General features: G+C 39.8%; 1 protein-coding gene across 1 annotated transcript; it reads left to right on the forward strand.

The window, feature by feature from the left end:
- Window positions 1-11,724: 11,724 nt before the first annotated feature.
- LOC145784455 (uncharacterized) lies at window positions 11,725-12,752 on the forward strand. The gene is made up of 2 exons (XM_082596272.1): window positions 11,725-11,983; window positions 12,411-12,752. Exons 1-2 carry the CDS (start codon window positions 11,732-11,734, stop codon window positions 12,561-12,563), a joined length of 405 nt encoding a protein of 134 aa, XP_082452398.1. The 5' UTR covers window positions 11,725-11,731; the 3' UTR covers window positions 12,564-12,752.
- The last annotated feature ends 2,485 nt before the right edge of the window (window positions 12,753-15,237 follow it).

Raw genomic sequence — 15,237 nt, forward strand, 5'->3', positions numbered from 1 at the left:
CGAAACACATATGCAATGGAATACTCAGGGGTTAGGGGTTAAGGGTTAGGGGCTAGGGAATAATGGTTAGGGGTTAGGGGCTAGGGGCTAGGGGTTAGGGGTTAGTAGGTAGGGTTAGGGGTTAGAGTTAGGGATTAGGGTTAGGGTAAGGTTAGGTTTAGGGTTTACGGTTAGGGTTCAGGGTTAGGGTTACGTTTTAGGTTAGGTGTTAGGTTTTCGATTAACTGTCGTTCGATAAATTGTCGTTCGATAAACTGTCGTTCGATTAACTGTCGTTTCGATAAACTGTCGTTTCGATAAACTGTCGTTTCGATGAACTGTCGTTCGATTAATTGTCGTTCGATAAACTGTCGTTTCGATAAACTGTCGTTCGATAAACTGTCGTTCGACAAACTGTCGTAGTACCGTTCTATCCTATGATCAACCTGCGTTGCATTCTGTGATCAACATGCTGCTGTATCCTAAGATCAACATTCTATTGTATCCTTAGATAAACATGTTGTTGTATCCTATGATCAATATGTTGTTGTATCCTATGATCAACATGTTGTTGTATCCTATCCTATAATCAACATGTTGTTGTATCCTATGATCAATATGTTGTTGTATCTTATTATCAACATGTTGTTGTATCCTATGATCAACATGTTGTTGTATCCTATGATCAACATGTTGTTGTATCTTATGATCAATATGTTGTTGTATCCTATGATCAACATGTTGTTGTATCCTATGATCAACATGTTGTTGTATCTTATGATCGACATGTTGTTGTATCCTATGATCAACATGTTGTTGTATCCTATGATCAATATGTTGTTAGCCTATATCCTATGATCAATATGTTGTTGTTTCCTATGATCAACATGTTGTTGTATCCTATTATCAACATGTTGTAATATCCTATAATCAATATGCTGTCGTATTCTATGATCAATATGTTGTTGTATCTTATTATCAACATGCTGTTGTATCCTATGATCAATATGTTGTTGTATCCTATGATCAATATGTTATTATATCCTATGATCAATATGTTGTTGTATCCTTTAGTGGATCAACTTGCTTTGCCAACCCCTTGACTTCCTCGTATTCGATTGCTTGATCTTTTAGCAGGGTCCAGTTGATGTGCGTGGATGCTTCTCAAATCGATACCACTTGTTGATATTTATTCCAAGGTAATGGTGTAAAACTTCTGGAAGCTCACTTTGAGAACCTTAGCATGCTCTTCTTCGACTGTTCTTAGTAATTCGTCTGCGGTTGCTCCGAAAAACCCTGAACACTGGCGTTGCAATATTTTGATCTTGAAAGATTCAATTATCTCTGCCAGTTCTGGAAACAATGCAGTTGACTTTTGCAGGAGTAACAGTGGTTCATTGAAGAGTAAGAGAAGTCAAATCCTGTGATGTGTACGCCACGGGAGTCGGCTACCTTTCATTTATTATGTCATAAAATCTCGGCGCAAAAGCATAATTTTAGAATATTCTGCAAAACCGGACACCAGAGGAAAACGATCGAAGTTCTGTAATTGTTGAAAATAAGACAAAATAAGAACGCAAGTCGAAAATAAGGACATTTAAGTTTTCTAAGACCTGGCCCTTCGAAATAAGGACAAATCTTAGAAATAAGGACGGTATGGCAACCCTGGATATAGGCTCTGCGAGAATCAAAGGTAACTGCATCAAAAGATGTTGAACAGATCACATGATGTGGTAGAAAGGCAAGGTGAAAAAAAACTAATTTTAAAATGCAGAGAGCAAAAAAAATGAGCCGCAAGCATACAATTCTCTGTTCAAAAATTGATTGTTACGTTTTATGTACAAGGCTTCTAAGATTTTAGTTTGATACTCAAGGTAGGCACTTTAACGTATTCCACTTGTCGAAAAGGTACGCAATCATGCGTGACATGTTCATCTCATCGCGAGAATCATGTGATTTTTGGATAGAAAGAAATTTAACTGAATGCCTCGCCACAACCAGCGTTGCGTAATGGTTAGGGCAGAGGAGTAGTAATTTCGATTTCGTGGGTTCGATTCCCACCCTCTGCTAATACTATTTTTTTCTTCTGCAACTGAACTGAGTGCAAGAAGGATCTTAATGACTGCAATCAATGGAGTTTATAAGGAAAAGCATTCTTCGACAAAGCAGGCACTCTTCGACAAGTGATAGCCTATACGTTAAAGTGCCTACCGATACTCAGACCTGCCTCTGGACATGATCTCAAATTGTTTTATAGAAACGTTGTTTTTGCATACTGTACACGAGAAAATGTGATCTTTAATGGCACTTTTCTGTATGGAATTCAAATCCAAGTGTTCCCCAGCTCTAGTCGATAAATGTCTTGTTGACATACCGATGTATGTCAGGCTTGCATCACGCAAACAACTGAATTTATACACAACATTAGAACATAGAGCAAAGGGCGTAGGTGACTTCAGCTGGAAATATCTGCCTACTTTGAACGTTCTATATACAGGGTAGGCTAAATGTCACAATCGAATTTCTTTTTAACAATTTTAGCTAGATTTTTTGAAAATCTTACCGAATCTTTTCCCAAGAATGGTAGATCAAAAAAGTTGCTAAAATTGTCTTCTTCGGGTATATCTTTCGGTTGTTTATCCAAAATAGTTTTCAATATTTTATCGAAAAAATATGACGGGTATCCATTTAAATGTAGCATATTTTTCAACTTATTAGTTTCATTGTGGAACAATAAATCTGTCGAACAAACCAAACGGGCACGAGATAAAAGACATAGAAGTAATCCAGATTTCCATCTATTTGGGAAAAAAGCGTTGTAGTTTAAAAGTAGGCCAGTGTTGGTGGGTTTTCGCCAGATCTGTGTGTCAAACAAATCCTGGTTTATTTTTACTTCAACATCTAAAAAGGCAATAGTCTTATCAGATTTTTCAACTGTAAATTTGATATTTTGATGCTGAGCATTTAAAAGGTTTAAAAATTGGGAACAAGACCGATCATTGTCAAAACTTGCAAAAATATCGTCAACATAACGTACATACATTTTAGGGTAAAAATCACTTCAAACATTTTCGTTTCTAAGTGCGCCAAAAAGAAGTTGGCCAAAGTTGGACCAAGTGGAGAACCCATGGTGACGCCATCGATCTGTTTAAACAAGCGATTATTAAACATAAACATTTCTTCAGTGGCCAGATTTAACAATTTTATGAAATCCTTTTTCTCAATGAGTAGTCGATGCGGTTGGTTGTCATTAAATCACTCAAATCATTATTCTGTTTTTTCAGTCATTGAGCGGTGGCATCTTTCAGTTAGTTCACCACGCTTTGTTTGCAGTCATGGTACCAGTTCAGTTGTGGTGTCAGTTTAATTTATGTTACGAGTCATGATTTGATTCAGTTCACTACGTTCTGTTAGCTTAGTTAAGCATTTTTTGGTTGCAACCTTTTGAGTTAATGCGTCTTGATGGTTTGAACAGTAGTGGCCTTTGGGGTGGGCAAACTGGCGACCACCCAGGGCCGCAAATTTATGGGGCCCGCGCTTATCCAAAATATGCAAAAATAACATTTACATCAAGCACTAGCAGAAAGCAGAAGGCTAACTTAAACTTTTCCACCATAGTTTACTGTGTCAGTTACTGTAGCTTCAGGGGAAAGATCATTTTCTAAACTAAAGTTGATAAAAAATTATCTTCGCTCTACAATGAGCCAAGAACACTTGGTTGGACTAGCTGTTGTTTCAATTGAGCACAACGTAGGCAAAACAATGGACAATGCTTCTCTTATCAAAGAGTTTGCCGCAATAAAAGCTAGAAAGGTGCATTTTGTGGAAGTGCTGCAGGCGGGTGCTGGTGTGGAACTCGGAGGGCACTGGGTGTGGTTGGTACAACATAGCATCAGAGTGATGTGAAGATGCCACAACATGAAATGAAGCCTAAGATAGTTATTCTTTGTGTAAAAAATGGTGCCACGAAAACTGTTTTGCTTATAATGGGCATGGCAATTTTGTATGTGATTTTTATGGAAAAAAGTAGTCTGTCATTTTGCCCTGATGCCAATATGTGTGCTGTAAATGCAAGTCATTTTTGAAATTACAAGATATTATCACTGGATTTGTGGTTTTACAGTTGATTCCTTTTATAAACAATACTGTAATGAATTTTGGTGACAATGGGGCAAGATGTGACATGCGTCCCGTCCTACCCCAGGTGTGGGGCAAGATGGGACAAATTATTTTTTGTTAATTTTGAGGTCATGCGATACTGACTAAGTCTCTATATCTTGCTGGTTGGTAGTGGTGTGCAATAGAAATAACATAATATCAAAGTTACCGATTGTCACAATCAATGTGCAAAGCCTCGCGTCGGGCTGCTTTGCGTCTTGACAGAATGTGCTGTTTTCATTATGGAATTCTTGAGCGGTATGTTATTATCGGGTATTGACCTAAAGTAACCTCTGATGACGAGATCTGTATTATGTAACGTGTTTTCTACAACCTTCGGCCCTACGTGACATTCTATAGACTTCTGTTGTTTACATTTAAATGCTACGTGACCGAACGATGATTCTTTATGATGTAACCTTCTCGAAGTTACTGGACTGAACAGCCAACTATAAATAGTGGTGTAGTTTGTGTGATGTTTATTCTGAGATGATTCTGAGATTATTATGGTGTTTATTATGAGTTGATTATGAGAGTTGTGCTATGAGTTGTGGATGGGTAGTTGATGCAGAAATTAGAGTTATTTGAGAAGCCGTTCGTTAAAGTTCTTCAAGAAGTCAGATTATCATTTCACTAGTAGAATTATTCGACATTTAATTGACTTCTTTTCGGTTGACCCACTAAACTACGTCATTGAATCTTTCCAAGTCTTTTTCCTGGTAAGAGATAGAAAGAAATCGTGACATTCTGGGGGCTCGTCCGGGAAAAACCGAAAAAGAATATAACCGAAAAACCGAAGAATACCGAAGATTTATTGAAAGAATAATTTAATGTCAAGATGGCGGATACTGTCAAACATGAGATGATTGAAGACTTAGGGAGCATGGCTGAACGAATGGGGCTGACTGGTAATGAGAAGTCTCAGTTTGTGATGGAAGAGTATCACAAGATAATGGACCAAAAAGCTCAGCGAGAAGCTGACGAAAGAGAAGATAGAAGAGCTGCTCGTGAAATAAGGAAAGCAGAACTTGAAGCTGAAGAAAAACGAGCACAGCGTGAAGCTGAAGCTGCACAACTTGAAGCTGAGGAAAAGCGAGCACAACTTGAAGCTGAGGAAAAGCGGGCGCAGCGCGAAGCTGAAGAAAAACAAGCTCAACGAGAAGCTGAAGAGAAACAAGCGCAGCGCGAAGCTGAAGCTGAAGAAAAACAAGCTCAACGAGAAGCTGAAGAGAAACAAGCGCAGCGCGAAGCAGAAGCTGAAGAAAGAAGAGCGCAATATGAATTGGAAAAGTTAAAACTTGAATTAGAAAGACAAAAGCTGGACATTGGTGAGCGATCTAATTCTACTAATGATAATGCTCGAGATGTTATTGTGGCGCAAGTTAGACGTCCAGATTTGCCATCATTTGTTGAAGAAAAAGATGAGTTGGATAGTTATTTGTTAAGATTTGAAAGATATGCTACAATAGCCAAATTGGAGAAATCGACGTGGGCTACCCAGCTAAGCATGTTATTATCGGGACAAGCTCTTGATGTATATTCAAGACTTTCGCAAGAAGAAGCCATGAACTACGACAGATTGAAGTTAGCTCTGTTAAAGCGATACAATTTTACCGAGCATGGATACCGTCAAAGATTCCGTGAGGCAAAGCCTGAACGACACGAAAGTCCAGGTCAATTTATTGAACGTTTGAGAAACCTTTTGTTAAAATGGTTTGAACTTTCGGGGGCCGAACAATCATTGGACGGATTGGCAAACCTTATAGTTAAGGAACAATTCACAGATTCATGTTCAAAAGATCTGTCTGTTTATCTAATGGAGAGAAGTCCAAAGAATCTAGAAGAAATAGCCAGTGTGGCAGAACAGTACTTAGTTGCTCATGATGAGAAGTTGTCGACTGAAGAAACGTTGTCATGCGATAATGACGAGGAGCAAACAAATAATTTTAAAGGAGGTGCGGTTCCAAGAGAAGTACGTTGTTTTAATTGTAATGGCTTAGGTCATAAGGCTGTTAACTGCCAGAAGAAGACTAACAGAAATCATCAGGAATCGAGGAAGTGGTGCAATCGTTGCAATAGGCAAGGACACGAAGCGAAGGAATGCAAGGACAAGTCGTTTTCCCGATCCAATCAGTCTGGGAAAGATAAAGACACGGACGTTTATCGATGCGGTTGTGCGTTAATGATTCCTGAACCCAAGCTTGGGGAGGAGAAACCGGATGAAGATGTTTGCGGAAAAATAATACCTGAAGATTACCTGCCAGTAGTGGATGGAAAAGTTGGAAACAAAAAGGTAAAAGTTTTACGTGATTCTGGTTCTACTGGTATAATAGTGAGGAGAGATTTGGTTAAAGACAGTCAGTTAACGGGAAAAACTGGCCATGTGATAAAGATAAATAACACTTCAATTCAAGGACCGTTAGCGAAGATATATATCGAAACTCCGTATTGTAGTGGGACTGTGAAAGCGTTATGTTTACGAAACTCTTTAGTTGATCTTATAATCGGAAATGTTATTGAGAGAGATTCTGAAGTTACTTGTTATTCTTGTGGCAAGAATGGTCACTTTGCTCGAGATTGTTCTGCAGATAATCAGCAACGATCTCACGATGACGGATATTACGAGCGCGATGAACCGAGGAGAAGAGGTGGGCGACGACCATTTGGAGTTTGCTATAGATGCGGTAGACGCGGACATTTCGCCAGGGAGTGCGTTGCTGACGGCGGACATTCGGAAAACAGACGTTGCCGTGACAACCATTGCTACCAATGTGGTGAGATTGGACACATAGCCAGGAGCTGCCCTTCTGATGAAAAGGCTTGCTATAATTGTCATAAAGAAGGTCATCTCGCCAAGGACTGTCCGGAGAGGAGATGTTTCCGATGTAGGAAGATGGGTCATCTCGCTCGCCGATGCACTGAAGATGTTGAGGACGTTGGAGACTTTCGCAGAAAACGTGACTATTGTTTTGAGAAAAGCTATCGTTGGTAGATCATGCAACGATGGACTTATGAGAATTGATTTATTGAGTAATTAATTGTTTTGTGGTGTGTTTTGTATTGATTGTGTTGTTATATTGTTTGCAACAATATTCTAAGGGGGGGCGTATGTCACAATCAATGTGCAAAGCCTCGCGTCGGGCTGCTTTGCGTCTTGACAGAATGTGCTGTTTTCATTATGGAATTCTTGAGCGGTATGTTATTATCGGGTATTGACCTAAAGTAACCTCTGATGACGAGATCTGTATTATGTAACGTGTTTTCTACAACCTTCGGCCCTACGTGACATTCTATAGACTTCTGTTGTTTACATTTAAATGCTACGTGACCGAACGATGATTCTTTATGATGTAACCTTCTCGAAGTTACTGGACTGAACAGCCAACTATAAATAGTGGTGTAGTTTGTGTGATGTTTATTCTGAGATGATTCTGAGATTATTATGGTGTTTATTATGAGTTGATTATGAGAGTTGTGCTATGAGTTGTGGATGGGTAGTTGATGCAGAAATTAGAGTTATTTGAGAAGCCGTTCGTTAAAGTTCTTCAAGAAGTCAGATTATCATTTCACTAGTAGAATTATTCGACATTTAATTGACTTCTTTTCGGTTGACCCATTAAACTACGTCATTGAATCTTTCCAAGTCTTTTTCCTGGTAAGAGATAGAAAGAAATCGTGACACCGATATTGATAAAAAGCAACTCTGCAAAACATCGATTAAAGTTAAGTGTCCCGTCCTGCCCCACCTTCCCCTAAACCCTCTGCAAATATGCAAAAGATAAATCTCAAGGATAAATATTCTCACCACGAAACCATTATTCTTGACTTTAAGTTTCGTGCCACGTGTTTTCGATGGGAGTCCAACGGAAATTCATTGGAATCTCAAACTGTTTAACACTTTCGTTAAAAAGCCTTCCCCGCGTGTGAGACTGTGATAGCCTACTCACTGAAGGTTGATGGCGTTTTGACTACCGGTTGGCCTACATGTAGCCTAACTGCCTAAGTTACTTTACATTTCTTCGAAACGGTAGTTATGAAAAACCAGACCAAAAATAGGCTCAGTGCTTCATTCACTAGAAAACTTTAGTTTTAACTTTCATGAAATACATAAAATATAGTCATAAAGACTATGTTTGTCAACTACAACTCAAGACCAGCGGCTAACAAGTCAGCCTTCAAATGCAAACCTTGCACGATGTATTAAGGCATGTAGCTTATTAAATGCCACCGATTCACGCATAGCCACGATTCAAACTTTGAAATGTTTGGAGCGATGATCAATTAAATTATTTGTTTCAACAGCGCCATAATATAGCCTATTATAGGGTATATATGGCGCTGTTGTTGTATACAACCAGAGATGGGCAAGATCACCAGTATTGGTGATCTTAAAGATCAAGATCACCAAGAATAGGTGATCTTGAAGATCAAGATCAAGATCACCAAACTATGTGATCTTGAAGATCAAGATCAAGATCGTGATCTTGAAGATCAAGATCACTTTCAAGATCACTTTTTGTGTACTTGAAAAAAAATGAAGTTTTTGATCAATGATGTAGTAAAAAATAATCACTATAAGCAACCTGGCCTGGGTAAAGGTATATAGTTGGTATTGCTAACTTTTACTTTTAACTACTCGATCGCTGGCCTAAGAATTGTAATAAGTTAGTGACTGTTGCTATCAGGCCTATCAATTTTTGACGTAGTTTGCGTAGAATCGCAACGTCACACCCAAGGCCGAGGTTAATTACAGTAGTAAGTTACTGAAAAAGTCGCAAAATTTGAAATTGTTTGTATACTTTTTATTTATAATAAATGAAAATAAATAAACTTTAAACTGCATAATTTTTTACCAAATTTTTGTCTGGTTCATGTGGGAGTTTTTATACGTGTTAGGCTTACTAAGTAGTTTTAGCTTTCACTGTAATATGTCAATGTTTATTGCACCATTTATCCATCTTGCAACCTTGATAGTCTTGATACTGTTGTCTGCTATCAAAAAAGTTCAGAGGTTTGCGGTCAGACAAACAGCTCCATACTCAGACCCTAAACAAGTCTTGGTCTGGTTGATTTGCTGCAATAGGCTAAACCACTTTGCATGACCAAAGTCGGCTGGAGTCCAGATTTTTTAACACCGCCATTCTAGACTTTTGAAGCATCTAAAATTGGGTCAAAGAAAGCAAACATTTCTTTTAATTCACACATGGAAATTGTGAACAAAGTTAAATCATTTTTTATTATACGTCAACATAAAGTACACGGAAGTTGACTTCTTTATTATGACCAACACAGAAAATTTTTCAATTTTGAAATGGCAACACTGACCACATTAGATGGATGACCAACACAGAAAACTTTTTCAATTTTGAAATGGCAACACTGACCAGATTAGATGGAGACTTTAAATCGCCTTTTGTTGGACACATATCATATTAACAGTGGCTTAATGTTAGTAGTTACCACTAACTACTTTGTGCAGTACGAGTTCTAAAAAAATGCCTCTATCTACTAAGTAAACTTCAATTTTAAAGTGATCTTGATCTTATTGTTCTTCAAGATCAAGATCACACAAAAAAAAGTGATCTTAGATCAAGATCAAGATCACCAAAAAAAAAAGTGATCTTGAAGATCAAGATCACTTGTGATCTTCAAGATCAAGATCATGCCCATCTCTGTATACAACGAGTCAATAAAACACTCATAACACTACATTGCGAATCGTAGGTTGCATTGCATCATAGCACAAACAGGATGACAGCAAAAGACTATAGCTTAAGTGGTCATCTAGTCAATCACCTCCCCATGCAAATTTATTTGCCAACGCACGTAAGGCACGGACACAACTTCAAATGGTATAATACAAACAAATCAGGTTAAAATGATAGCCTACGTAAATTGTTAGGCTACAAATTCAAATTTCATTCCAATACAGCAACAATTTCTGGTACAAAACTCATCTTTTAACTTTCATTTTATTTTCGCTTCATTCCCAATTACGTTTCTCCTGTAAACCATGTTGTTAAGATGCAATGGTGGATAAGTCTTCAAGTTCAACATGTTTCCAATGTTGAAATCATTTATACAAATTTACTGTAAGCGTCAAATCTGACAACCCAGTTCTAGTAACTTCTGGACTGGCAGTAACTTTCAGACCGCGTATACGCGGTCCAGAAGTTATGGTAACTTTCAGACCGCGGTAACTCCTGGACCGTTACACCGGTCAGCAATGCGTTTGTGGTAGGGACGGTACATTACGGGACGCGCAACGTTGTTCCTTCAACATCAGAAGGGTCAATTGCCAATTTGACATTTTTTTACGCTTTACTGCAGGCTTGCTTTCAACTAAAAACCTTAAAGGCATATTCAATGAAATTTTCAAACTGGAATTAAGCATTAAAATGCGTAAACTGAACACTCAAGAATACATTTTTAAAAAAATTACCGAAAAAAAATGGTTTTCAATGGCGCTGGCAAGGCCCAAAGTCCAATGTTTCATTTATTTTTTATTTTTTTCAAAATGACCAAAAAGTGGAAACACTGCTAGAGTATACGTCATAAATGCCAAGAGTTCCAGCAATACCAAAAGTCTTTTCGCGCGCTGGGTTGCAAAGTTCGGACGTGTTGCGTTCAAAGGAGTTTAGCAGGATATTTTTACACGTCTTTTAAGTTTCCAGGATATTTCTTTGAGTAATTGTAGCAATGTTACTAGAAAGGTGAGGTACGGTAGTGTATAAATCTAGTAGCATTGCTAAAAATTAAATGTCCATAAAATCAATATTGCATCATAGTTTGACTATTGTAGAAACAATATTGCATCATAGCAAATACTATGCCTGACTTTTGTGTTGTGCTTGGCTGTGACACGACAGCATTGCATAAAGTTACAGTAGTATGTTTGGGTTTCCCAAAGACAGTACACAAAAAAAGGAAATGGAATAAATTTGTCAACACCACAACTTGTCATTGGAGTGGACCAAAACCACACCACAAAATTTGTAGTCTGCATTTTCAAGAAGCAGACTTCAAAAATTTTCTTCAATTCCAAATGGGATATGCCAAAAGACTTGACTTGAAACCCGGTGCATGTCCATCTTAAATCTTTCCTTCTCCACCAGAAACTAGTGCAACAGTTGAAAGATCACATTTGACTTCTTCCTGGCGACCAGCTTATAAAAGACGCCAAGTTAATGAAGTAATGTTGATTTTATGGTTTATTGTATTTATTTAGTGTTATAGTCGTCATTTTATTTACGTTGAATATATGTAACTCGTGACCAGCGTCACTACATAATCACAGTTCAGCGTTTTCTGGTACAGACGTTGGAATTGATTACCACCGCACTGCGCGTGTAATCAATTGAGCGTTCTGTACCACGTTCCTCAGTTGATTGCTTTGCGTTTCTTTCTTACTATATATTGCGTTGATTTCATACACTGAATCAGTAAGTAACAAGAGGTAAATGGTTTTCTCACTTGGTTGGCTATCGCTACAATTATTATTGTTTATTTTATATTAAACGTCTGGAAATACAACAGACATTTAACTGGCGTCGCCGGCAGGATCTTTACAGAATTTCTACAGGATTTTAGAAACATGGAGAAACTGATCGAAGTCCTGCAACAACAAATTGCCAACCAAGAACGCCAGACGAAGGAGCAAATTGCCAGGCAAGAAGAACGTCACCAAGAACAAGTACAACGTCACCAAGAACAAGTACAACGTCACCAAGAACAAGAACAACGTCATCAAGATCAAATTGCCAACCAAGAAAAGCGCCACCTTGAACAACTACGAGAAATACGAGCCCAAACTTCAAGACCACAACCAACAACAATACAACAACAGGTATCTTTACCTAAGTTCGTAACGTTCGATGCCACCACTGAACTGTGGGCAGACTATTGGAAGAGGTTTAACACCTTTGTAGCAGCACATTCAGTCGCACAAGACAAAATGCCGCAGGTTTTTCTCGCCAATCAATCACCTACAATCTACAAAATGTTAACAAATTTGGCTGCGCAGGAAACAAACCCAAAAGAAGTCAACGATCTCACCATGATGGAAATTACAAATTACATGGCTCAACAATTCGACCCAAAACGCTTCATAGTGAGGGAGCGATTCCGTTTCTGGAGCGAAATGAAGCGCAAGCCCGGTGAAACAGCTCAAGAACTAGCCATCCGCATACGCCAGGCAGCTGCCACCTGTGACTTCTCGTCCATTTCAAATCCATTGGACGAAGCTTTACGTACTCGTTTTATTTGTTCAATAGGTAACGAGGCGGTGCTTAAGGCGTTATTCAAAATCAGAGCTGATGAACTTACTTTCAAACGTGCGGTGGAGGTTGCATCAGAAACCGAAGAGGCAGCCAAGGTGGCCAAAGAAACTGTTTACGGCACTCCACCAGCACCAGTTGCGAAAGTAAGGACCATCAGCAAACCTCCAAAAACTAGGCAACTTACAGGTACTTTCTTTTCTTCTAAAAATAAAGAATGCTATCGCTGTGGTAATTCCAACCACAACGCCAATGACTGTAGGTTTAAGAAAGCCACTTGCCATTTCTGCAATATTACGGGACACTTACAGAGTGTTTGTCGAAAGAAAGCTAGACAGTTCAAACCTTCTAAGGTAAATTGTATCGAGGAAATTAACATGCTTTCTAGTTCTTGCAGAAAACCTCGAAATTCAAAATTGGAAGTACCGATCTCCATTAATTCGGCAACCACACACTTAGAACTGGACACTGCTACAAATGGAAATTTCCTTTCCAACGACGTCTGGACTCGGGTAGGCGCACCTCAATTGCAAGCACCAGTGTCGCAGTTCCAATCTGCTACCAAGCATCTACTACCAATCACGGGTTCTTTCACGGCCCAGGTAACTTGTCCTTCCACGGGAAGGTCAGATAATATTCCTTTTGTAGTCACGACAGTCAAAGGACTAAACTTGCTAGGTCGTGATGCAATCATGTCTTTAGGAATTTCTATCGATAAATTCCTTCTGTCTAACTGTTCTACTTTACAGAGCATCCAGTCATGCGACAAGCCTGATAAGAGTCTGGAGAAGGCATGCTCCCTCTTATGTGACGAGTTCAAAGATGTTTTTAAGCCTGAACTCGGGTGCTTACGAGATTATGAACTAGACATAGATTTTAAGTCTGATGCTAAACCTGTTTTTCTAAAACCTAGGCCTGTACCTTTCGCGCTAAAGGAGGACTTAGCACAAGCCTATGATTCGGGCATTGCACGTGGTGTATGGACACCAGTTCAGTTTTGCGATTGGGGCACACCGGTTGTTCCAGTCCGTAAGCCTTCAAACTCTTCAGAAGCGAAGGCCAAGTTACGCATATGTGGCGATTATTCAGTCACGGTGAACCCTTCCCTGGAGACCCATCGTCACCCGTTACCCTTACCAGAAGACTTAATGCAAAAGTTGGGTGGTGGGTACGGTTTCAGCAAGATAGACTTGGCTGATGCCTACAATCAGATTCGACTTGGTCCTGACAGTCGAAAACGACTCGCATTAAGCACTCACCGTGGCGTACTTTTACAAAATGTTTTACCTTTTGGCATATCTTCTGCTCCAGGTTATTTTCAGAAGATCATGGACGACCTTACAGCCGACCTTTCAGGGGTTGCAGTCTACCTAGACGACATTCTTGTCAGTGGCACTACTGCTGAGGAGCATCTCCAGAATCTTAGACGGCTCCTCGATCGACTTCACTCAAAAGGCCTGAGGTGTAGGAAAGACAAGTGTAAGTTTGCACAACCTCAGGTAGAGTATCTCGGACACATTTTGTCCAGGCAGGGCATCTCCAAAGGTCCCAAGGTAAACGCCGTACTGGAGATGTCTGCCCCCACTGACGTATCTTCTCTTCGTTCATTTTTAGGTTCCTTACAATTTTATTCGAAGTTTCTACCGTTGAACACTTCCACTGTAGCAGAACCACTATACCATCTCACGAAAAAGGACATTCCTTGGAGATGGGGAAAACAAGAGGAAAACTCTTTTGTTCAGCTGAAGCATTATCTTTCTACTGATGAGGTTCTTACACATTTCAATGCGTCACTTCCGGTAGGTATCGCATGTGATGCTTCTAGTGTGGGCATCGGTGCTACTTTGTTTCACCGTTACCCAGATGGCACAGAACGGCCTATAGCAAACGTTTCAAAAGTATTAACAGCTTCGCAGAGAAACTATAGTCAAATTCAGAAAGAGGCTTTGTCGATAATTTTTGCGCTAAAGAAATTCTATCAATATCTTTTTGGTAGATCATTCATTTTGGTCACACATCATAAACCATTGCTTAGTCTTTTTGGCCCGACCAAATCGACACCTTCTTTGGCAGCAAATCGTTTGGCTCGTTGGGCACTCTTTTTATCGCAATTTGCCTACACTATTGAGTACAGGAAGACGAAGGATCATCAAAACGCTGATGCTTTGAGTCGCTTACCAGCAGGAAGAGATAAAGTCTTCGATGAAGAGGAAAGTGCGGATGACATTGATATCGTCTGCGCTATCGATGCTTTGGATTTGCAGGTCCAGACCCCAAATGCTGCATCACTACGTAAAGAATCTTCTAAAGATCCTATCATTTCCACGGTAATGCGTTTCATTCATGAAGGATGGCCGGCCAAGTCTTCTCCACAAAACCCGGTCGAACCGTTTCAATTTCAAACTTTCTGTAAGGAGAGGGGTATGGTACACATCACGGGTGCCCCTTACCACCCGGAAACCAATGGAGCGGCGGAGCGCCTCGTACGTACGTTCAAGCAAGCACTTCGCAAATCTTCCCTGCCCCCGAAACAAGCAGTCTTGGAATTCCTACAGCAGTATCGACGCACGCCAACTCCGAGTGGCTACTCTCCAAGCCAATTACTCAACAATCGTCAGATTCGAAACAAGATCGACACGCTTCTCCCCACATCGTCTCAAGTGGTACCCAGACAAAAACCTCACAACACGGACGCCTCCGAAGGTACAAAACGGCATTTCAAACCGGGAGATCCCTGTTACGCGCTATCATTCACTCCACGACGGAGCCGGGATCCTCGTTGGGTTCCAGCCGAGGTGATTAGGCGACAGGGTAGCCGAATCTT

The sequence above is a fragment of the Aplidium turbinatum genome, chromosome 15 (genome assembly GCF_918807975.1).
Source record: "Aplidium turbinatum chromosome 15, kaAplTurb1.1, whole genome shotgun sequence".
In the NCBI taxonomy this organism is placed as follows: Eukaryota; Metazoa; Chordata; class Ascidiacea; order Aplousobranchia; family Polyclinidae; genus Aplidium; species Aplidium turbinatum.

What these genes read in the sequence shown, in the direction of transcription:
- LOC145784455 (XM_082596272.1), top strand. Translation starts at nt 11,732, where the DNA reads ATGGAGAAACTGATCGAAGTCCTGCAACAACAAATTGCCAACCAAGAA. An exon ending in CAACAACAATACAACAACAG is followed by an intron (nt 11,984 to 12,410) that starts GTATCTTTACCT and finishes TTTGTTCAATAG; the next exon opens with GTAACGAGGCGGTGCTTAAG.